Genomic DNA, 24406 nt, shown 5'->3' on the forward strand with positions numbered 1-24406 from the left:
AAATTATTTCCCATTGTCAGGCAGGCCAAATTTACAGTGTTTAATTTTTAAGCAGGTATTTCTTTGTGCCGTTTACTTACAGTATTCTTATACATATAATTTATTGACCAATTTACTTTCCGAGAAGTTTTTTCTTAATTGACCAGGAACAAAAAACAAGGGGATGTTTGTGGGTTGCAGATTAATCTTCCGCCCCACAGTGTGGGGTGCAGGGAATCTTCAGCCCCACGGTGTGAGGCCCTTTCTTTTGTTTACCAGCGTCTTAGCTGGTTGGGGCAGCAAGGCCCCCTGCAGGCAATGCCCTAAGGACATTGAGGTCCCATGCAGGGCTTGAATAGAAGCCCAGCCCCCGGCCCACCTCATTCTTCCAAGCACACACTGCTCCACAGATTACCTTTCTTTTTACTGCCTGCATTTCTCTATTAGTAAAAACTGGCAATTAGGCTTTACCTGGGAGTTAAATTTGAAAAGTAACACATGTTTGCTATGGAGTGTTTTCACAGCTACATGTCCGTTGGGAAGTGTCTCCTAGAACAAAGTATAAACAAGACCAGGGAGCAGCTGGTCTTGAGAATCTGATTTGTTGAGAAGATGGAGGAACAACTGGCCCGGGACTGCCAGTTTCTGACTTTTGTAGCCTTTTATGGCTGTGTAGCATGTGGGAACCCATGTCTCAACTGGCTGCCCCCTAAAGACAATCTCCATTCCGAAATAGGAAGGGAATATCTTACCACTAGGTGTGTCAAGAAATGCAGAATGAAATGGGTCTTCTGCTGAATCTGGGTGGAGTTCCCAGGAATAGCCAATAAATCTCCCTGCCAAGCCACTGAGTCAGAGGACTTGGCCCTGAGAGTGGGCTAAACTTTAATATGAACTCGCCAGATTTATCTGCACGCCTAGAGCTCCCCCAGGACTCTCTCAGCAATCAGGCACCTCTTCTTGGTTGCCCTCCTGCAACCTTTCCAGGAAGGCTGGGGAGTGGGAGCTCCCGTTTCCTTTAGGTACATGCCCTCCCTTTTCTGCTAAGTGCAATCCAGGACCCATTGACCCAATTCTCCCTCACCTTTCATGATTGAAAAAAAACTATGAGATTTTCCTAGAATACCTCTTTGTCTCCAGCTTTACATCAAACTGGCCTGCTTTGCAGAAGCTTCTAACATTGGACGTGCCCTGCACTAACAAGTGTGTGATTCCACGACTTTCCACAGAGACAACAGTTGTTCTGGAAATGGCACTGGCATAGTAGGCAGAAAGCCTAGGCTGGTGATTCTCAACTCTGGCTGCAAGTGGGAATTACATATACAGATTTTTCTAAGTAGTGATGCCAAAGCTTTACCCTGCTGCAATTTCATTTTTCTTAAGGTCCCTCGGAATCCTTAAGCTAATACTTTGAACTCTTTGAGCATGTGTTTCCTTATCTGTTGAACTTAGTCACCCTCCTTGTCTTACATCAATGTGATTTTTAGTATTCAGGAAAAAAAGCATTACAAGTGCTCTATAACTAGAAAGCTCAGGTAGGATCTCAGACTACCACTCCACGGCCCTACCTTGTCTTATTCCTTCCTTCTTTATTCTATCTTTACCCCCATACTCTGCCTTTTGCTTCAATTCTGTAACCCTAGGTCAGTATTAACTACCACCCGGGCTCCTGAGATTCCAGAATCCCTCTTCATGCTTTAAGAAGTTCTGTCCAAGTTCCACCCCGGACAAAAAAGAAACTTCTTGGCTTTAAAGATTCCCTCAGAGGGCTAATCAACATCTTTGAAGTTTCTGCTCAATCGGTTTCGGCAGTGTTAGTCCAGGGTGGAGCCCTAAAGGCTTTACTTGGGGCTCCCCTGGCATTTGGAAGGGTTCTGGAAGGTTTCCTCCCAGCCCTGCTCTTCTCTCCCATTTTTTAAAAATATTTATTTATTTTTATACAAGAGTTGGGGTACAGGCTAGAGGCGTGGGAGGGTGAGAGGTTTCACCAAAAGACAGTGGGGAGCAGAATAGGCCAATGTATCGAAAGCACTGCTGAGGGGAGCAGTGGGCAAGACAGGAGAGGTTCTCCACGCCATGTAGGTATCTCTCTGGCCAGCCGGGAATCAAACCCGCACTGCAGAGGCTGCGGACAGCTTCACAGCGCTGCGCTCAACCCGCTGCGCCACCGGGGATGCCCTGCTCTCCTTCCCTTTAACTGCCAGAGCCCTACTCCCACAGATTCATCCATTAGCCACACCTGTGGTTTGAAATATTTTTTATTTTGTAAACATTGGTGTTTAAAATAGATGAACCCTGTTCACAATTCATATACTGGACCCGAAACACAGTACAGAGTTCACCCATCACAGGGAGATGGTGGGGGCTCAGGAGCAGGTGGAAGGCCTGGGGCTGGGCTGAGTCTCAAGACAGCAGGTGCAGAGGTGGTGCAGAGGCAACAGGCAGGAGTGCCTGCTCAACAGTCTGGGCCTAATGCCACATCCCAGGCCACCTCCCAGACCAGAGAAGTTTGGGAGTGAGAGGCTGACTCTGGTACCTGGTAAGCATAGCTGCGCCCTAAAACCCCAACCCTCCTCTTGCTCCCATACCTTTCCCAGCGGTGGCCCTTGTGGATGGGGCTAATTAGGCCATAGAATTCCAACCCCATGTTTTCCCTTCCAGAACCACTAGGGTACAGTAAGAATATCTCCCCTGACCTGAGGGGCTAGGAGAGATAGGCAATGCACTCCACCTGACCCACAGGGAAAGCTGCAGCACTGACCCACAGGCTGGAGCCAGTCCCCATTATGGCTCCTCCTTTCTGCAGCCCCTGGCTGAGGACAGACCGAGGGCTGGCTCCACCAACCTCCCCACCCCCAGTGTGATGCTGCCTGTGTCCAGACCCCCAAGGGGTCAGTCCTCAAGGAAGCATCTCCAGTTATTGTCATGACTTCATCCGGAAGTCAGCTCTCTAAAAAGTCTTCTTAGCTAATGATTAAAACTATCCCTGCGCTCCTTTTCCTTTCACAAGGCTAAAGGAGCTCCCATTCCTGAATCCTGAGCTGTTCTAAATCCTCTCCTGCTGTTTCCTACTTTGATAAGAGTCAGGAGGAAAGGTTTGGCGGTTTCATCCCTCACCCCTTTTTTGGAGTAGGGAAGTAGGGCTCTTAAGCCTTTTCATGTGTGAGCTTTGGTCCTTAGTTGGTGAGTATTCAATGGGTGGGTCTGTTTCAGCTTCAGCCCCAGCCATGCAGTGCAGCTAATATGTAGCTGAAGAGTGACCTTCCTACCCAGCTCCGCCTCGCCCACCTTAGGAAGGTGGGGAGGAATTTGACTAGAGCTAGCAACTGACTCATTCCTTCCTTAGAGGTCCTCCTTGAAGCTACTCTTAGGCCATATGGGATAAAAGACACTTCTTACCTGAACAAAGAGCTCAGGAGGAGGGAGTTGGCTTCCCTCCATCTACAGCCACAGTGCAGCTGGCAAACCCTCAAGCCTCTTTGGAGGCCAGAGGAGCGCATTGTCCTGAAGGCTGAAGAGAACAGCACTGATCAGTTCCGTCTCGGCCTCCTTTCTTTCTTCCCACAAAATCCTGCCTTTCTCCCACAAACTTTGGGTCTTGGGAAAACCTTGAGAGCCAAAGGCTGAGTGAAGGGCCACTGGCATGGTTATATCCCCTCTCACCGGGCAGGGAGTTGTGGGAAAATGCCCTCTTTTATACAGCAACAGAAGACGGGGCCAGGAAGTCCTGCTGCTGCCTTATTCCCCTCTGGTTTGCAAACTGCTGTCCCCGGCCCGCTGTCTCTTGATCTTGAACCTGATATATAGGAGATAGTCCTTTATTTCCAAAGGCTCCCCTTTCTGCAGTGTGTGGCAGGCTTGTCAGGATCACTGGCCTGGGGCTTTCCCTGCTCCTGCAGTGCCCTCAGGCCTTGGTCTGTGTCTTTAAGTTCAGGAGCCCAGATGGGGAGAAATTGTGCACACGCTGCATGGGAGGTAGAGAATGGAGGTGACTTTTTATTCCTGCCACCCCTCATCATTTAGTTTTCTTCTCGAAAGCACCTGCCTCTGAGCTCGGTTCCCCCAAGAAGCAGGCGAGCAGGTAGCCAAGCAAGGCTAGAGCTGGGGGCAGGGCTAGGAGAGGTAGGACAGCCCTAGACTGAGATCCACCAGTTGGTGTTTCCTCCTTCCTTGATGTTCCATTTTCCCAGATCGTTGGTGTCACAGGGGAGGACAGAATAAAAAGAAGCACCCCGTAGCCTTAGTCAGCCCCCTGGCCCCTACAAAGCAGGGTGGGGGGGTCTCCCAGGAGCAGAATCTAGAACATCCCCACAAGCCTGAGCCCATTCCCTTAGACAGGGTTAGGAAGGAGGAAAGGAAGAAGCTGCACCAGCAGCCACACAGCAGGACACACAGAGGGAAATGGCTGTGAGGGGCTTTGATACAAAACACAGCGGTGGGGAAGGGCACAGAGAAAGGGAAGTGCAAGGAGAGAGAAAAAGTGGAGAAGGGACAAGATGCACTGAGAAAGGAGGCTTAAAGTGGCCTTGACTCCAGACTCAGCCATTGTCTGGAGAGCTCAGGCGGTGAGACGGTGCCCGCAGCACGTGTGGGGGCAGAGCAGGCCTGCGCTGGGGCGGCAGCTACAGGAGGCTGCCCCGGGCGGAGGGGCTTGGGGCAGAGGCTGCTCAGAGATGACAGCGCAGCTGCGCTCAGGGCCGGGCGGGGGGAGCAGCTGCTGATATTCCACAGGGTCGCCCAAATGTGAGGAGAAGCAGGGCAGAGCCCAGACTCCTGTCTGCCCACAGGCCTCCTGCCAGGAGGGGGGCTTGTGTGGGGCGGGTGCTCCTCGCAGGACCCTCAGCACCAGCAGGTTTTTGAAGAGTTAGCTGTGCCCTCAGGTTTGGCCTCCTCCTCCGCCAGCTCTGCCAAGGCCAGCTCATGGCTGGCACGTGTCCGGATGCCATCCAGCTCCTTCCTGTGGGCCTGTAGTACCAGCTCCGTCAATCGTGTGAAAGACTGGGAAACCGAGGGGCACAGGTTAGTCTGGGGTCTCCTCCTCCTCTTTCCCCGATGACCCCATATCTGCTCCAGTGGGGAGAGCTCACTTTATCTTGGCTCCTATCTGCCACCTTCTCTCAACTCCCTACTCTGCTGAACTCAGCCAGAGGGACAGGGCAAGTGGGCTTCAGAGCTCTCACCTCTTTAATGTTGAGGTTGGTGCAGGCACTTGTTTCATAGAAGTCCATGCCATACTCCTTAGCCAGCTGCAAGAGAAGAACATTTCTGAAAGGGAGTCCGAAAGGAAGCAAGGTGCATTTGGCACATACTTCTGCCACTGCACTTAAAGGCAGGTAACCTCTCAGATGAGACAAGGAGCTTGAAAACATAGGTTGGCAGTGGGTGGGAGGAGATGCCCCACTAAAAGGCCCCCTCACATGCACACATTCACATGCCCCCCATCAGAGGACGCCCACCAAAATGTTTCGGCAGTTTGATAAATGAACGTGAAACAGCTCCCACAGAAGAAACCGGTGTCCACTGGCTGACCGAGCTGTCTGCCCTTCGGCAAGTAACTTTAAGCGCCAGCTTCATCATCTGGTAATGGGGGGTGAGAGTGCTGCCAGCCCGGGTGTGGAGTGACTGAGTGGGTCACACATCTCGAAGCGCTGGCTCAGCAAGCGCCACGCAGACAGTGCTCAATGAAAACTATTATGCTAGTAGGGTATCCTCGCTTTCAAATTTTTCAATGACCATGTATTATTTTTTTATACCAAAAAATCAATTTTATTTTAAGTGCTAGTGGAACGCTATTGACTGAAGAGAGAGAGAAGCTCTTGAGTCCTCGGAGTGGGTGGAGGACTCTCGGCCCAGTACCGGGTCTCTTCCTTCCTGGCCTCGGGGGATGGTCTCCCTGTGTGCTTAGACTTTCCTTCAGCGGCTTCCTCCTACCCTCTCTACCTCCAGAGCTTGTCCAACTGTGTGCTCTTCATGCCCTCATGTTCCTTCCCACTTCTCTGTAGGTCTAAGGAGGGTGGGGAGTGGGGAGTGCAGGGCTGGGATGACCGTAAGGTGTGGCTATGCCTGGAAGCCGGTAAAGGAGTCAGCAACTCGACGTCCTTCCTCAGCACTGAGGCCAGAGAAGCGCTTCAGGAGCGGGGAATCCAGCTTTAGGGGACCTGGACCTGGGAGAGTTAGTGCCCAAGAGGTCTTGCTTTCAGGATGGACCTTAAATCAATGTCCTTGAAGGAACGAAAGCAAACTCTCAAGGATGGCAGCTCACCCATTGCCTTAGGGTACTGTGGGGGCTGTGAGGGTGCCTGATCAGGTATAGAATCCTGGGTGCCAGCTCTCAGGACTGCATCTGGAAGGCAGTGGGAGACCAAGGGATGGATTCGGCCAGCCCACTTGCACTTACCTGCTGCCCCTGTTCTCTTCCCACCTGCCGTTTCTGCTCTTCATCAGCCTTATTTCCTATTAGGATCTTCTGGACACCTTCTGGTGCGTACTAGGGACAGGACAAAGAACGGACAGTGAGTGCTAACTTTCCCTCCCACCTCCCCACCATGCAGTCTCCACTGGCCTCCACCCCAGCACCCAGCTTTAGAGCCCTAGAGATGGAGAAGGTACAGGTGCTCCCAAGCCCACAGCTGACTCCAGGAATGCCAGAGTGGTGTCACAGGGACAGTTTAGGGTAGAAGACACTGGGTATACCAATGTGTCCTTGGACAAGTGGTATCTGGGCCAGTGAGGAAGACATTGGATTCAAGTCCAAGCCCTCACTCTACAGATGAGGACTGGGAACCAGAGTTCCTATGGCTTGCCCAACGCTCCACAACTATTGTGACAGAACCAGGACTAGAACCCCAGTCTCAAAATTCCACCAGATCTTGAGATTTCAGCAAAGAAATTATTCTGACCTAATCATCCCTGGGAAAGAAACAGTCATGTAGGCAAAGCAGCTTCCGCTTCTTCCCCACGTCCTACTTACCCAGAGGTCTCCGTCAGGGCTGTGGAAGGCAAGGTTTCCTGCCAGCATTTTCTTGCCAACCCTGAGAGCGTCGCCCTCCCCTCTGAAGTGCCCTTCCCCCCCCCAAAGTGAGGCGGCATCTCCTACCTCATCCACATCACTGACCCACTTCATGATGTGCTGGTAAGAGCGTTCGCTGCTAATGTCGTAGACTAAAAATATTCCCTGAGAGAGAGCAGAGAGAGAGGGGGGGAGGCAGATGCACACGGAGCTGGTGCAGTCACAGGCCAGAGCAGGGTGGCGCCTCAAATGCTGGGTGTCACTCTCCCTTCTCCCTGCTTAGCCTAAAGAGGATCCCTCAGCACCCAGAAATGTCTCCTCTCAGACCCCCAAGAATGCTGCTCCCTAGCCTATCCAGAGCTCTCTGAAGTAGGAAGGCACGAAATGCTTTGATCTGGATCTTCAGCCCTGGCTGAAGGGGGGCCTGAGGACCTGCCTGGAGTGAGTGATCAGAGAATAACAGATGATCAGTGAGCAACTAAAAGGTCCCCACTAGGGCTCCCTCCCCCAGCAGGCAATCTGAGAGCCCTATTTTGGGGGTCAGTGGAACAGATATTTCAAACACACAGTACACGTGGAGTGTCGATGGCAATGCCCCCTCCTGACGGCGGCTCACCTGGGCCCGTCGGTAGTACTGCTTTGTGATGGTCTGATATCTCTCTTGCCCCGCTGTGTCCCTGTGAAGAAAGTCAGTCCCTCAGGAGAGCAGGGACTCCGGGGACAGGCGCGCAAGGAAGAGCAGGAGCTGGGAGACTGTGCCCTTACAAGAAAAACTGGGGAGCTCAGTGAGGCTTTGGTCCTCTAGAGGATCGGAACATGTCTGACTCTGTAGGAGAGAGGCCTCTGTAGAGATGGGGGGAGGGGGGCGGGCCTTGTCAACTGTGTCTGCATCAGGAACCATACCTGTGACTGGGCCTTCAACAGTGCTCTAGAATTTGGCCATTATGGCCAGATTGGCTGGACTGCTACAGCCCAGGTTGGTCTGGGACCTGTGAAGGCCCTGCCCAGACCATTCTGACACTGGTAGGCAGCTCCAAATGCTGGCTGATGCAGAGCATCCCGGAGCTTCAGGCCAGAGAGCCATAGCACCGCCCTGTGGCTGCCTGTGGAAACTGCACTAGGTTATAAGGAAGAATTCTCAGGAGGGTTCCACCCAAATTGATGGGGTGCTACAGCCCTCCTGCCTTCCAATCCTGTAGCAGTGTGGGTAAAGCCTTTTTCTAAGACAGCCTAGGGAAAAGCCTTTTTCTAAGACAAGCACAGCGGGTAGTTGCCAACTCCTTCGAATTCCTGCCTTTTGGTGACTTGCCATCAATCCCATAAAGTTTCTTAAGAAAGAGATGGGAGATTAAGACTCAGAGGAACAGGTGATGGGTTTTGAGACTTCCACTCTCCATCTGGGAGGTGACCAATTATCTTAGAAGCCTTGGGATTTTACACATGGTTGTGGCAGCTAAGGGGCAGCCCAGGGTCCTCCCCTCCTATCCAACTTACCAAATCTGTATCCGCACTTTGATGCCGTCCACCTCTATGGTCTTCATCTTGAAGTCAACACCTGGAGAAAGGAGGGAGGCAAGCGAGTCAGGAAGGATCCCGTGAGAAGTGAAAGGCCCCGGCACTCACACTAGAGGGGATTTTGTTTTGATTTAATGTGGTAGAAAGATGGTATGAAGTAAGGGTCTTCTTGAACCAAAAACTGATCCTAAGGAAGTATGGGGGCTTTGAATGGGGCTTCCCTTCTTCCTTGAGCTGAGAGTTGACAGCCGTGAAGGGCCTGAGGGACACAGGAGAGACAAAACAAATATGGGGAAATCTACTCCCTCTCTGCCTCCCTCAGCCCCAGAAGTATCTTTCTTCACATGTGATATTTCCTATTTATACTTCCAGAGAGAGCAACCTGTATTTACCCCCTACTAGAATGCTAGGCCTTAGGAATACTGATCTACTTTATTTGTCTGGATTTTTCTCTCTGCTTTATTAATAACCTGGAGGGATCACATGACTGTGGGGATGGGCCGGGCCTGGAGAGAGAAGGACTATTTCAGTCTCCTGCTGTGTATGAAGGCCTCAGGCCCTAGCCAAGGCCCTTCGAGAAGACCCAGAGGAGCTGCTGTTGACTAGCCCCTGTTGGCCATACGAGGCATTTACTGGAAGGAGCATAGGCCTTGGAATCAGGCCTGAGCTTGAATCCTGACTCTGGCCATGTCCTTCACTCAGAGCTCTGACTTCGGACACCCTGCTTCTCTGAACCTCCATTTCTGCATCAGTAAAATTGAGAAATTGTCAGTCATCTCAGAGGGTCACTGAGACCAAATGAGATATGGGGCAGGGGCACCATGAACGGTTCCCAGCGGGTGCTGGTGAGTGACTGTCTATGACCCGATGAGCCTACCACTGTGGAAGGGAGATGAAGACAGGCTCATCGGCCCAACGGCTTGAGAATGAAGATGCCACAAGACACAGGAAACGTCAGGGCCTGAGTAAAGCAGCCCAGAGCAGAAACCTACTTGGAGAAATCTCAGGAAGAGAAGCCAGGACACAGGTTTGCCTCTGAGTGATGATGGAAAGACCAGGGGAGATGTTTTTAAGCTTGTGCCTTTCCCCAGCCCTAACTGTGCTCGGGCACGAAGCCCAGTGGTTCAAGAGTTGTGTCTAGTAGGTTAATTAAGCTTCAGTCTTCATGAACTCCCTAGAGACAAGTCAGGAAGGGGCAATGCTAGCCAGTTTTTAGGTGGGGAATATTGTAAAGGCAGAGTGCTGGACCGAAGTCTCCAGGCTGCAGAGCACAGCCCTGAAGCCCCTAAAGGTGCCAGAAACCCCAATCCCAGTGTCACTGTCATTCCCCGTGGGCATGACTTCTTTGCCAACGGGGATTCTTCTCCCCGATCCCTTCTGTCCCCAGCTTTTCACACTTACAGACAGATTAAATTCAGTCTCTTCTCTCTCATCAGAGACCAATCACCATTTAATTAGAAGGGAGAGCAAGACTTAGCATGGACAACCTGAACAAAATCAAGTTGGTTGAACGTGAATCATTTTCGCCTGCCCAAGCTGATTCATATCTATTGAGCTGTACTTTTCCAAATGGGCATTGTCTGGCAGCCACTCTTCCAAGTGTGCTGAGAAAGTGAAGAGGAGGGTGAAAGAAGGGGGGGCACCCACAGTGCTTCGGGGTAGGGGACAGATTCGTGTTCACCTCCTCCCTAGACAAACAGTCGTCAAGAATTTGCTTCTCCTTAATATCTGGCATAGAAGATAATCAGGATTTCTCATTCTTAAATGTCATGGTACCTTCTTTCCCAGGGGAGCAGGAATGTTGTTCATTTGATAATAAGCCTAGTCATTCTAGCCCAGCAAGCCTAGTGAAGGGCAGTGCTGTGTGCAAAGTGATCACGAGGGTGGAGAAGGGGATAGAAGGTTCTATTTGCTTTATTCCACATCCATCCATGGGGATTTATTCTGTGCCCTGCACAGCACGCGGTGCAGAGAGTGGCAAAGAAAGGCATATGGTCCCTGATCTTACAGAGCTTAGTGGAAGGAAGCAAAGACTCAGAGATGCAGCCCAAGGTCAGCACAGCAAATAGCAGACTCACAGCCTGTTGGATGCCGGAGCCCGTGCTATGCCCTGTACTGTTTCTGGGAGGAGGGGAGAGAGTTGTGTGTTAACCAGGCATAGGAATCTTCACTATACTACTCAGCTGGGGGGAGCTCCCCAAACTAGGGACATCTCCCCAAGAATGAATGCAGGTTGCTAGAAGAGGCAGAATTGACAAGACATGCAACTACCCTGGGAGCTAGGGCTGAACTGAGTCTTTCTCCCTCTCTCCTCACTTAGCTGTGTAGCGAGAGACCAGGGCTGGGGAATTCTGGGGGCTCACAACACCCTCCACTCCAACATCGTGCAATCTAGACCCTATAAGCCACTGGGTAAAACGTGTTATAACATCTCTGAGAAGTGAAAAATGCCTTCTGGGGGATTTTCCTCTTCTACCCATCTACCCCCTTTTTTTATAGAGAGAAAAGATTAACAGCCCAAAGAGCTGGTGAAATCTGTTAACTTCTACTTTCTACTTCCACGCACCCCCGGATCTTCCACGTTGTCCACCTACTGACCACGGCTGCGCCCTGTGCCCTGAGCGGCGGCCCCTTCCCTCCACGGCTGTTGGCCTTTTCCTGGGCCAGCACTGCAGGGCAAAGTCAAAGCTGGCTTTGGCCCGTCCCCTGCAGACTCCTGCTTTCTCACCTCAGCTGTGCCCTCCCAGCTGCTCAGCAAACTGTTCTTTGCATGCGTGCTCCTCTGCCCCAGTCCTCAAGACACTGTGCTCCCCTGCCCACTGTTGCACATTCAAAGAACACCTTCTGGCTGACAAATGGGCAACAGAGCTGCCTGCTGGGGCGTTCCCAGCTCACTTTCTTAGCATTCCCTGTTCTCGCCATTTTCCCTGCAGATGGTTGTCTGTCCTTCCCCAGCCCCACTGCTCAGCTGTTGTTCAGTCCCCTCTGAGTGCACCTCCTAAGCTTTGCCTGTTGCACCTTCAGAATCTACAGGAAGAAGAGTCTTCATCTACTTCCACCCCCAGTGTTTTCTCATTGCAGCTCCTCCAACTTTAAGGGCACAGCGAATCACAGCAGGATTGTGTTAAAATGCAGATTCTGACTGAGTAGGTGTGAGATGAGGTCTGAGATGCTATGTTAAACCTTCAGGTGACGCTGATGCTACTGGCCCCCAGATCACACGTGACAGAGAACTTCCAGAGCAGTGATTCTCAAAGTGTGGTCCCAGACTTGCAGCAGCAGCTGGGACTTACTAGGAACACAAATCTTTGGGCCTCCCTCAGATCTATGGAATCAGAAACTTGGGGGGTGGGGCCCAGGATTGTCTCAACAAGCTCTCCAGGGGACCCTGATGCATGCTGACGTTTGAGAATTACATTTGGACTAAAGCTTTGGCACCTGATGCGCCAGGCGAGGCAAGTGGGTTCTCCGTTTCTCAAGGTGTTTTGCAGACGCTCAGCTTTGAAATCACCTAGAGTGGTTTTTTTTTAAATGCTGCTACCCTGACTTATCCAGACCTACTGAGTTAGAATTTGAGACCCAGGCCCAGAAACCTGTATTTATAACAGGTCTGTGGTGATTTTTAGATAAAGTTTGAGAGCTATGTTATAGTGCAACAAACACCCGCTGGCTCTGGTGTCTAAAGAAAGACCTGGGTCTAAATCCTGATCCTGGCACTCGCTGTCTAATGTTGGGCAAGTTTTGACTCTTCTGTGCCTCAGATATTTTTATCTGTTGAATGAGAAAAGCAACAGCTGCCTAGGCATTATGGTGGGTAGGAATTAGACCAGTATGGAAAGCACCTGGCACACAGTAGGCACCAGCTCCCTCACTCCTATGAATAAAGACTTTCTGGGATGGCGCCAAGAACCCTAGATGTAGCAAGGATTACAAAGTCTCCTCTCCTCCCTTTCAGTCCAGGGACCAGCAGCATCAACACCATTAGGGTGCTTGTTGGAAATGCAAATTCCCTAGCTCCACCCAGACCTGCTAAATCCTAGGCACAATAAAGCTTGAAACTATCACCTAGCCCATCTCGAGGCAGAAGTATATACCTAAGGCTCAAAATAATCGTTATAATTACAGTACAGCCCCGAGGGGGGGAATCCAGAGCCCTCTGTTCTTGTGCCAGCCAGGAGGTAGGCAGGAGCTGGGATTATGATCGTGAAGCACAGAGAGGCCAAGTGACTTACTCATGTTTCCACATCCTCTGGCTGAGCCAGACAGGAAAACTGTCTCCTAAAACCTACCCCAGATGCTCTTCCTTCAACCAATGGCTTTTCAATTTCGTGGGATTTCAGAATCTTAACTGCCTTTTCTGTCATGCCTGGGGTACCCCACATCTGTTCTGGTATTGGGAGGTGTCTAGAGGTGAGACATTGGGTTCACATGATGCAAGCCCACCAGAACTACTGCAGGACAACTGAGACAATTCCTGATTCCATCAAGCCCATGCATCACCCTGGAGATTGCCCCCTCAGCCTCCCTGCATGAGAAGCTGCTAACTTTCCCGGGCACAGCGAACACTCAGTGTGAAGAAATAAGCCAAGCACCTCCACACTGCTTCAGCAGAGGTTCTTGGAGACCCGGAGCTCATGAGGGAGAAAGTCAGCAAGATGGAGCCTTCTCCCAAGTACCTAAGTATGACAAACAGCTCATCGTTTGTTCCCAGCACCACAGAGAAATGGATCAGTGTCTGCCACACCCCATGTCCTTCCTCTCCCCCCAATTCCCCTGTTGTGGAGAAGCAGCTCCTGACTGGACCAGGAGTAGACATCTAACCCAGAGGAGGCCCATCAGTGGGCTTGCTGGTGACCCATAGGCGACCTGGTCAAGAGGCAAGGAAAGCTATCTGAGCCCATCAAACCAGTTCCCTCCAGATGGTGCAGAGGGGAGTGGCCTGTCAGTGGAGCATGAGGCAGAGAGATGTGTCAAGAAGCAGAGACACATAAAGATAGTGAATACACCGGCTGAAGTGGGGGCTGGGGGCCCCAGATTCTAGCCACCAGCCCTCCTTCTACTCCCTGAGCTTCCTTAGAGCACTTCCCCCACTTGCACTTCAGGAATGCCTGAAGAGTCTAGCCTGTGCCTGTCCACTCGCTGAATGGCCCCCCCAGGTTGGCGGGCAAGACTCTTCAACTACGGGGCTGGGGTCAGCCCAGCTCTTTGATGCCTCCTAGTTTTTTTTTTGCCAGCCCCAGTTACAGGTAAAATACTTAAGGGGCAGAGAATATATTTTGTATTTGACAACTTTTTTTGTTTTTAAGGTCTCTGCCTCCTGGCACAGTGCCAGGGAGGAAGTAGCAATTCCATTAGTGGCAGCCTCCTGCCCCCAGGAGTGTAAGGAGGGATGGGTGCCGTGGTTCAGGAGCAGGAACACGGATGTGTCCAATCGTCTGAACGCTTCACAGGCATTGGCGCCACCCGAGCCTCGGTTGAGTGACTGTGCTGGGTCTTGCCACATGGGGGACAATGCCGCCCTCACCCTGCTCGTGGCCTTGGGAGGCCTCTGGCTGCCCTGTTCTGGCTATGTAGCCTCTGCTTGTCCAGCAGGAACCCCACTGGCTTCCAGGCCACAATGGGCCTGCTGTGCCTGGCACACAATGACCATGTCAGAGTACTGGGGGTATAGGTCAGGCCCTCCTCTGGGGACCTGGGCTGGGCCAGCCAGAAGGACAGGGCAGGGGAGACAGTGCTGGCACTCACTTAGCTCCTAAAATCTCTGATCTTGGGCACTAAAACAGGGCAAGGTTATCATCACCCTTATCTAGCAGCAGAGGGGCTGTGAAGTCTGTGGATAGAAGGAAACAGACCACATCCAGGGGAAAGGACACCCGACGAAAACCCTGGAATTCTGGAGGAAGTGCAGCTCGAGGAACAGAGGCATGGCCATTAAGAACACAGTGTACGGCCAGAGGTTGGTTCCACTTCCGCCTTTACCATAATCACCTGTGTGTTCTTGGAAGCTACTTAACCTCTCTTTGCTTCAGCTTCCTCACCTGTAAGCAGGGGATGGCTACCCCTATGTCAGAGAAATTTTGTGAGTATTATGAGATAAGGTATAAAACCCGTAACACAGAGCCTGGCACATAGCACTTTATTAAGTGTTAACTTCTTTATTAAGAAGTTGTCACTCAAAAAAAAAAACAAAAAAAAAAGAAGTTGTCGCTCTCCTTTGTGGGGGGATGAGATTAAGGAACTGAAGGTGATAGTGTGGGGAATGGAAAGAGCTCTGGGAAGCAGGAGGGGCTCATGTTGGAAAGAGGAAGGAGAGAGGGGTGAGGGGTGAGCAGAGCCAGGACTCCACTGGAGCCTTTCAACGAAAAGAAAATGCGCAACCACCCACCACCATGCAGCCCAGATGGCCTCCCATGCTGCACTACAACCTGAATTCTGGCGAATAGAGGGTGTGCCTATGGCAGGAGCAGCACCTCATAGGTTAAGTCGGGTACTCGCTTGTCTGCCTGCCAAGTGCCACATGCTTCAAGTGGAAACAGGATTTTTGCGGGCGCCAAATGTTATCATCATGATCAACCACCACCCCAAGGCCCAGCAGCGCCACCCGAGCCTTTTCATTAGCAATGCGACGCCACGAAAAAGAACAACTCAATCCACCTGAAACTCAAGGCAGACACCCAATACCTGGGGTCACACTGGCTCCAGTTACCAGGCCCAGGTTCCAGGGAGCCCCTGGGCCCACCCCCACAGGGAACTAGCCTGTGTCACACATGGGGAGCTTGTGGGGGTTGTGGCAGGTGGTCATCTCCGAAGAGGTCACCCTGAGCAACCCGAAAAGAAGCTTTAGAAGAAGCAGACCTTTTGGGGAGGTAGCTGCCTGTGCCCTGCCCCGCCCAGAACAAGGCATCACAGTAACCCCCATTTCAAAAACCCCTTCTCCCAGCAAAACATTATTCAGGAGAATTAACTAATGCCTTTTCTCACCAACAGAGTCAAGTGAGGGGGAGACTAGGAGAATGATACAGAGGGAGAACAAGTGACAGAGCTCAAGAGAAGGTTGAAGTCAGAGGCTCCAGGCGCACAAATGTCCCTCTGCCGATGAGGTGAGGGGACGGGAGAGAGGCCTTTGCCCTAAGCCTGCCACTTGCTGCATCCCTCTTCCTTCTTTCCATCTCGGGACTCTCGGGCCCACTGGCCTTGGACCACATGCCACCGGCTTCTCTTCTCACCAGCTGCAGGCTGTCCCTCGTGCTGGCCTCACCCAGGGGCAAGGTGCGCCAGGGCTCTCTGAGCTAATGCACCAGTCCGCATGCGCACAGCTCACTCTGGAGTGACAGAGCAGGGATAAAGAGGCAGCCCTGGTGTTGGCAGACAGAATCCTGACCCTCTAACTCCAAAGCCATATTTTAACATAGAGGGCAGTTAGGTCAAAAACACTGATTCAGATGCCCACTCAAAAGATGATTTCAGAATCATACTCTAGCCCACCTTGTTTTTTTTAGATACAGACGCATGCGCACACACCATACGAGCACAGAAGGAGAGTAACATACAGGGTCCAGGACAGCTCTGGAGGCTAAGCCTGCCACTTGCTGCATCCCTCTTCTTTCCTTCATTCTAGGGACTCTCGGGCCCATGACCATGTGAAATGTTGAAGGGTCATCTTTGACCCAGGCACACAAGGGCTGTTTGCATGTAGGTGGATTTCCCAATTAAATAACAACGCCTGTGAGGCTGGGAACCATAAGGCTGCGAACCCCAGGGTCTGAGCCCTAGGCTCTCCCTACTCAAGAGCCCCCAGCATGAGGTGGTCTCCAGAGGTCACTAAAGCAGCCTGGCTGGCTGATGAGGGTCATCTGACACCTGCGGTGACCCTGAGCAATAGACAATGCTAACAGACTAAGACGCCGACCCCTCGTCTCTGCATTTGCCAATGAGGACCTTACGCAGGGATCACACTCCCTTCGACATCTGGGCTTCTGTCACGTGCATCTGAGCAGACCTGCAAACTACTGGAAACTGTTCACCCACCCCGGCAGGGCTCTGCTCCCTTTACACAGCCCCAAGCACGTGTCTACAAGGTGAGTTTCTCATTATCTTATGTGTCCCAAGAAACCATTACATGTGACTTCCCTCAGGGAAGAGTAAAAGTCCTCTAGGAGAATAAATGCATGCATGCATCCAAGCCAACAATTGCCAAGTGCCTACTATGTGCCAGGAACTAGAAGCCACAATGTGAATAGCAGAGAGATCCTTGCCTTCAGAGACTGTCAGTTCTAGAGGGAAGAGAGAGAAGAAGTGCTAAACTAATCATTTCAGAGAGTAGTAAGTGTTACAAGGCAAAAGCAGAAGAACAGAGGAGAGAGTGAGGAAATCTGTGTGCAAGCTGCTTTAGATAGGCTGATCAGAGAAGACCTTTTAAAGGAGGTGACATTTGAGCTGAGACCTGAAGGACAAGAAGGTACCAACAGAGCAGGGTGAAGATCTGAAAAATTATGGCCCCCAGCAGGGGAACAGCAAGTAACCCTCAGGCAGGAAGACATTTCAGTCCAATTTGCAGTTCCTCTGAAGGGGGAAAGGAGAGGGACCAACATTATTCTCACCTTCATTAAAAAAGGCGGAAAGCACAGTTACTCAGGAAACATCAGTCCCCTTTCCACTGCCACGTGCTGAGACCTCCACAGGTGCTACTGTGCCTGCTAACCCTGTCCCACTCCCCACTGGCAGGCCCCTACCTGGCCTCACCTCCCTAAGCCTGCTCAGTGGGCACTGACCCCTCATTCCTCTGCCCGCCTCCTCAGCCTCTTCCCAGTCAAGGCCATGTTGACAGATCAGAAGTTTCCAGGAGGAAGAGACTGGGCTGGGAGCCTCAGGAGCAAACATGTTGGGGAGGTGGGAGAGACCCAGTTTCCAGATGCATCTGTCTTTACATAGCCCACAAAAACAAACTCCTACAAGGATCGGATTGACTCAAATTGGTAAGACCATAACCAGGCCACTATCAACTGACCCTGCCAGGAAGAAGAGTGACAGACCCCAAACCTGGAGGTGTTTTCTATAGCACCTCCTTCCCCATCTCTCGTCCCCTGGGGGCCCTATTTAGTCCTCAAGGCCCAGTCAAATGTAACTTCCTTAGTGAAGCCTTCACCAACCTCCCCAGAGGGAATGTGTCACTCCTCTGTGATCCCAAAGTTTTCTGAGATGGCTTTTGCATGATATTCTGATGGCCTGTTTGGATGTCTGCCTCCCCAACTGCCCCTGAGCCTCCCAGAGGGCAAAACACCACCTTATTCATTTCATAGTCTCATCACCTGGCAAAGGTACTCATTACATGTAATATCATTAAACAAAATTGAATAAATGAATGAAAAATGAATGTGTATGTCAGTGAATAAATGAATGAATGAATGAATGAAGTCAGAACATTCCAGGAAAAAAGATAAATGGAGAGAAAATTTTCATCAGGAACAAGCGATCAGGGCATAATCCACATTTCAAAAGCAGCTGTCTGCCCTCTGTCTGCCCTTTGTATAGATCAGAGTCCAGTCAGAGTTCTCAGGAAATATTATCAAAATAGTAAGATAAGAACAACACTCAGATGCCCTCAAAGGTCCCTGGACTCCTCCATTCCAGCCTGACTCTCCCCCAGAGGGCTGTGTCACAGGGCAGACTGGGCCAGCAGCAGTGGCTCGGCCATCTCTCTATCCCAGAGTCCTCAGATGGGCAGGGGAGGCGCCTGTCCTCTCTTGTGCCCACAGGAGACAGGTCCTACTTGGCAATCTGTGGAAGGTTCTTCTGTGATGAGCAGAGGCACACAGGAGACGCGGAGAGAGGACAGTTCGAGCTTGGGCCACCCATAGGGGCCTCAGTGTCCCCCATTTATGACACAGGGTGGTGATAAGCCCTTTCCTCCTCCGAGGAAGGTGTTCTGTGGCCCCCTGGACGAAGTACACTGCCCAGACAGGAGAGCCAAGGAAAGGCCAGAAGCCTGTGCAGAAAACTGGCAGTATTACAGACAAACAGGCGCAAATATTGGATTACAGAAGAAGGCAGTCTGAGAGGAGCTGACAATCAGGGCAGAAGGGTAATGGCCAAATATCAACTTTCATGTTATAAAGCTCATCACCAAGCTGTCTGGGGGGCAGGGAGCAGGGAGGGAAAAGGAGGTGCAGAAACCAGGGTGCGCAACGCCGTGGGTGAATCTGCAGAGCTGTGAAGGGGGCACAGGTGCACTCAGCAGCCAAATGAAAGCCTCAGAGTCATTCTTGGGGATCCCGTCTTTGGGGAGGGCTGGGCAGGCTGGAGCCTGAGGCAGTCCCCACCCTGCCCAGTCCTCTTTGGTCATCTCTCTCCTCACTCCCTTGCCTCTTCACCAGAGGACTCTTCCTTCTCAGGCCCTGGCACTACCAGAGTGAGGGGGGAGCTGGCACAGAAGCTGAAATGAAGCCAGAGCCCGTGCCCGATTCCTGACTGTTTTGTTCACTGCCGTATCCCCAGCTCCTCCACAGCACCTGGCACGGAGTGGGTGTTCAGTAAATAGCACTCGGATGACTGTATGAGTTATGGGCAGGATGACCTCAAAGCACATTATTGACAATTTATTAATCTCCACAACTTTCTTAAGAGCTGGGAATAATAACGATGATGATAGTGGCAACCATTTTATTGAGGATTCTGCCAAGTGCTTTGTATCCATTAGCCTCCGTATGCTTCACAACGACCTTTAAGAAAGATTCTGTTACTATTTTCCATTTACAGATACAGAAACTAAGAGCAGAGATATCAACTAAGTGTCTGAAGATGGAGGAGCCAGAGAGGCCTGGGGGACTCTCATGCATGCTTTGCTTTCCATTCTACTAGGGGTTCTCCCTTCCTTTCCTGCACAGGGCGGGAAGAGACTCCTCAGGCTGCCAGTGGGCTTGAGGGAAGCAAAGGCCTCCCAGTACAGTGGGTTACTCAGACTCGGCTCAGACCCGCCCTCAATGGACTACAGCGCCTTACAGTCTGGGAGGCAAGATCTTACAGCCAAAGGGCTGGCCCTGTGCTCCTCCAGGCTCAAATCTCTCCCTGGCCCTACCCTCCTAGCTCCCTCTCCTTCACCCACAAACCCTGGCCCCAGGCAGCCAGAGCCAGTTCAAACAGAACTTCCTCAGAAAGGTGATACACAGCATCAAACCCAGCTTGAGAAAGGACCCAGCAGCAGTTCAACCAGTCAAACCAGATAGTCACAGGCTACAGCCTCCTCCAAACCTGAAGGAGCTTTCCAAAGCTGAAAGGCCTTTAAAGCAAAAGGAGGCAGGTCTCTTCAGGAGGACAAGGATGGGAGGGAGAAAACAGACTGGTGGGCAGTCCCCCAGCTTGCATGAGGAGCCTTCATGCCGCTCCCGGCCACACACAGAGGCCCCCTGCACACAGATGCACATGTAGGGGAGGACATGGTTCCCAGGCTGGACAGGCAGCCAGGTCACAGGAGGCCCTTTCAGAAGTTGCCACGTTGATTGGTTTGAAGCGTTGCCCAGAACAGGTGACCATGTGGCATTTGGCACTGGTGTTGCAAGAGGGGGTGGGAAGTAGAAAACAGAGAAGGAACAACTGAGAGGTTCCAGATCCTGCCACAGCCTTTGACTTGGTCTCCCTGCTTCCAGCCTTAACCCCCTCACCCAGCCAACAACCTGGAGCACCATCATCAACATGTCATTCCCCTGCTCGGAAACCAGGGTGAAGGCTCAAGTCCCACCTCCTTAGCCAGGCCCTCACCGCCTCTGGCAATTGGGCCCGACATCCATCCATTCACTTTAAGCATAGATGGAGATGGTGCCTGGCCCTGTACCAGCGATAGGAAAACAAAGAAGAATAGATATAGTCTCATCTTCAAGACACTAAAGCATAGTTTGGGAGACAGAGATTAAACAGAGGAATGTTCTCACTCTTCCTCTAAACCCCCTTCTGTTCCAGTCAGACTGCCCAGAGTCCCATGAACACCCACTGAATTCCCACCTCGGTGGTGTCTGCTCCTGCTACTCCATCTGCTCCTTTCCCAACAGGAACTGAGAAACAGCCCACACCGGAAGGCCTGACTTCAGCCTCCCCGCCTCCCAAAGCCTTCCCTGCCGCTTCTAGTGCACCAGGCCCCCCTATATCATTTAGCTTCTGACAGGACTGTAAGACATTTGGGAATAGTAACAAAAGCGATTACAATTGATCCCCCACATTTGGACAGTGCTTTCCCAAGTGCATTCTGTACAATCTTGGTGTGGCCAGAGCGCATCTTTGCCTCTCTGTGTCTTGACTCCCCAACTAGATTACAGGGGTCTATGAGCAGGAAAAGGTGCAATACATTTTTAAAATGCCAGCCACAGCACTTTGTCGCGAATGTTAGTTAACAAGTCAGGAAAGAGCAGAGTATGAAGGCGCTGACTGCCCACCTCTCACCACCGCCCCCATCCCAGTCTGCACAGCTGCGTAGGGAAGGAATGTCCAGGGCACAGATCCAGCTCAGCACCTGCCCACCTGCCACCCACAGAGAAGTGGTGGGGTCAGTGTGTCAGCCTACCTGGGAGGTCTCACTGCCCCCTGGCAGGCCCTTCTCTGGAATGTCACAAGCTCTCGTACTAAGTGGAATAAACAGTAAATCACAAAAAGTGCCGGCCCAGGTGATATCAGCATGAACCAAGAATCTGAACTCTGTTTTGGCAGTAACTGGTGAATTGCCTTATTTTCCCCATTCACAAAAGCAGCTCTGGGAAGGGTGCCTGGATCTCTGGCAAGCATGGCAAAAGGATGTGTCTTAGACAAGGCACGGCACGAGAGAGGCGACCACTGTATTCATCTTGGACTCTGCAGGTCTCAGCACAGCCCAGTTAAGGCCACACGCACTTGTGAATGAATATGACTTAGTAGGGCCTGGTTCTTGGCTCCCTGATTTGACTCCTGGATGCCCCTTCCATCTCCATGTCCTCTGGGTCCTGGAAAAGGTAGACCAGATCGCAAAGCAGAGAAAGAACTCTGAGATTCATCTTCACGCTGGAGTACACTAGACCAAGGGCCCTGACGGGAGTGGAGCTAAAGGGTGCCAGAGCTGTCTACCCAAGTCAGAGTCCCTGTTATCTGAAAAATGCAGATTCATGTATTTTGCAAGGAAAAGGTGTCAAAGGTGGGAGAAGACTGGTAGGAATGAGCCTAATGAGAAGGGCTGGTGATTAAGGCCTGCGTGGCCAGGGGCTTAAGGAAAGCAGAAGCCCCAGAAGGGCCAACTTGGTATTTTAGAAGTGGAGGTCTCTCTTTTGTCTACAGAGAAGGGGATCAAATGTCTCCTAGGGAAGGCTAACTTTCCCTACAATGCTGAGCAGGAGTTCTAAGAGCTTCTGAAATCAGGTGGATGAGGAAAGCTCTCAAGGGAAAAGCTCAGGTGATCCCAGTACTTGAAATATGGCCAGGACACTAGGGTACAAACCCCTCTACCCACAGTTCTCTGCAGATAGCTATCCCCAAAACAACCACTGTAACTTTCCTTAATGTCAATTGGCTCCCCTTTGTCCCCAAGCTCCTCGCAACTTGATCTCCTACCCCATCTGGCCACTCAGCTACTCCTCAGGCCTTGCTCCCAGGCCTTGCCCCAATGTTGGCTCCTCCCTGAGCCACTGCATCCTGCCCTCCATTGGCTGAACTTGGGTCCCAAGTTCTCTTTAAGATGTCTCTCATCCAAACAGCAGCCCAGCCCAAGCTCCTGGCTCTCCTAGAAGCCTGCCTTACAGTTCCCCTGAGAAAGATGAAGCCATGTTCTCTGACCCCAAGCCCCTTGAAGCCAGCAAAGCATAGAGAGAAAGAGACTCAGGGATGATGCTAACAGTACAAGAAGCAGCATTTTTGTGGCTTCACCAAGTGTCTGACTTTGTGCTACCTGCTTTCACAAACAGTATCTCATGCAATCCTTACAACAGCTTGGGAGGTAGGTAGTTATTAGCCCCATTCTACAGAGAAAAAGTACTCAAGGTCACATTGCCCCCAAAGGAGGTCTCCCCCCAAGTGAGGTCAATATGTGTAACAACAGACTGCCTCTGAAACCAGATGCTCTTGGCTCCTGCTGGCTCTACCTGCTCCTTCTCTCTTGGCAAGAAGTGTGTGTTGGGAGGACGAGTGGAAGAAGGCTCAAGAGGAAGATGAATGCTGGGGCCCTACCCCATGGGAGGGGGATGTGGACAGTGCAGGGACTACTCCAGGGCATCAAAGGGGGAAATTGTTAGCTATGGATGCAATTCCCTCAACTCAGACCTCCCAGAGGAGGAGGCTCCTCAGGAAGAGACCCTCTCAGAGATGAGGCCACCTACCCTCCCCCAGAACAAGTGATCCCATCACAGGCCTGTCTGGCACAGGGTCCAGCATCACCAGATAGGAGAGATGTCTAGGGGGGCCCTGCCTGCCTTCTGCCCCCACGATGTGGACAAGGAGTCCTCAAGTTCCTCTTCCTCCTGAGTCTCCTTCAAAACAAGGGCTTCAGCTGACTGCTTTCCTGCAGCTGGCCAGTGAGTGTCCCTCTCACCAGTCCCCCCACCTCTCACCTATCTCTGCCCCCCTCCAGGTGTCCTGCCTGGAGGCTTACCTTGGCAACTGTGCAGGGAAACTCCATCCCTCTGCGGCCTCCCTTCCTCCACTCTTCCCTCTCTTGACTCCACCTTGGGTCACCCCTAAACTGAGGCTACCCAGGGACCTAGTGCCTGGGCTCCTCACCCTCCGCCCCTCTTCCCGAGCCCAAGCTTTACTTCCCCTCCCCCTCTCCTTTTGGGGGTGTGAGGATGTCATTTCAGTGGCTACGATTCTCGATTCTCGCTGCCCCAGCTCGGGGTACCCAGGCCTGCACCCGCCCGTATTCCTCCAGGTTTCCATGGGGAGGCTCCCCGGCGCGAGGCCGGACAGCCTACCCCTAGCCGCCTCCAGCAGCGGGGACCCTCACCTCCAGGAGCCCAGCTCAAGTCTCCAGCCGGCGCCCCCCCACCCCAGGAATTGTCCCCTCGCCCTGGCCTCCGCGCCGACGCCTCCAGACCGAGGGGCGGCCAGTTCCCCGCGGGCTGGGAAGGGGCGGGGGTCGCCCGGGCGGGGGTCGCCCGGCAGGTGGCGGCGGGCGGGGAGAGTGGGGCGCCCTGCAGGCCACCGCCCCTTACCGATGGTGGAGATGTGCGAGGAGTGGAACTCGTTGTCGGTGAAGCGGCACAGCAGGCAGGTCTTGCCCACCCCGGAGTCCCCGATCAGCAGCAGCCGGAACAGCACGTCGTACTGCTTCGCCATGGCTGGGGCCGCGGGCGGCGGGGGCTGCGGGCGGGCGGCGCGCTCAGCCCCGCTCAGCCCCGCTCGGCCGCTGCCATCGCGGCGCGCGCCAGCCCCGGACGCCGCCGGCGCGAGAAGGAAGCCCGCGGCCCCCGCGCCGGCCTCGCCCGCTCGCCGGGAGCCGCGAAGCGCCGCGCGGCGGGAGCGCGGGTGGGAGGAGAGAGCCGCGGCCCCTGCCCGCCCCTTCGCCCGCGCCGCCGCCGCCCGCCCCGGAGAGGGGGCGGGAGCGCGCGCCGGGGAGCGGCGACCCCGCAGCGGGGCGAGCCCAGCGCGCGCTCTGCGCCCGCGGGGCGCGCCGCCCCCAGCCCCCAGCCCCCTCCCCACGCCCCTTTGTGCCAGACCCGGGACTCCGGGGGAAATGTTTTTTTGGTTTTCTGAAGACATGCTGAATGGGGGAGTTGGGGGGAGCGCCCACCAGCCCCCCTCTACCAAACTCGGCTTGCGGGTCTCGGCACTTCTTCCTCAATCCCATCCCAAAGCTGTTCCCTGAACTCTGCCCCATCCTATCCCGCCGCCGGCCGCTGCTGCAGGTGGTCTGGCCTCCAGGTGATGGATGGGTCCTCACCTGGGCTCACCCCAGGTCAG

General features: G+C 52.8%; 1 protein-coding gene across 1 annotated transcript; it reads right to left on the reverse strand.

The window, feature by feature from the left end:
• Positions 1–4802: 4802 nt before the first annotated feature.
• On the reverse strand, positions 4803–23782 carry RAB15 (RAB15, member RAS oncogene family; the record flags this gene model as incomplete). Its single annotated transcript, XM_084240957.1, has 7 exons — positions 4803–4977; positions 5160–5225; positions 6377–6466; positions 7076–7153; positions 7605–7665; positions 8483–8543; positions 23659–23782. 7 exons carry the CDS (start codon positions 23780–23782, stop codon positions 4819–4821), a joined length of 639 nt encoding a protein of 212 aa, XP_084097083.1. The 3' UTR covers positions 4803–4818.
• Positions 23783–24406: the final 624 nt, after the last annotated feature.

The sequence above is a fragment of the Talpa europaea genome (genome assembly GCF_964194135.1).
Source record: "Talpa europaea genome assembly, chromosome: 8".
Lineage (NCBI taxonomy): Eukaryota > Metazoa > Chordata > Mammalia > Eulipotyphla > Talpidae > Talpa > Talpa europaea.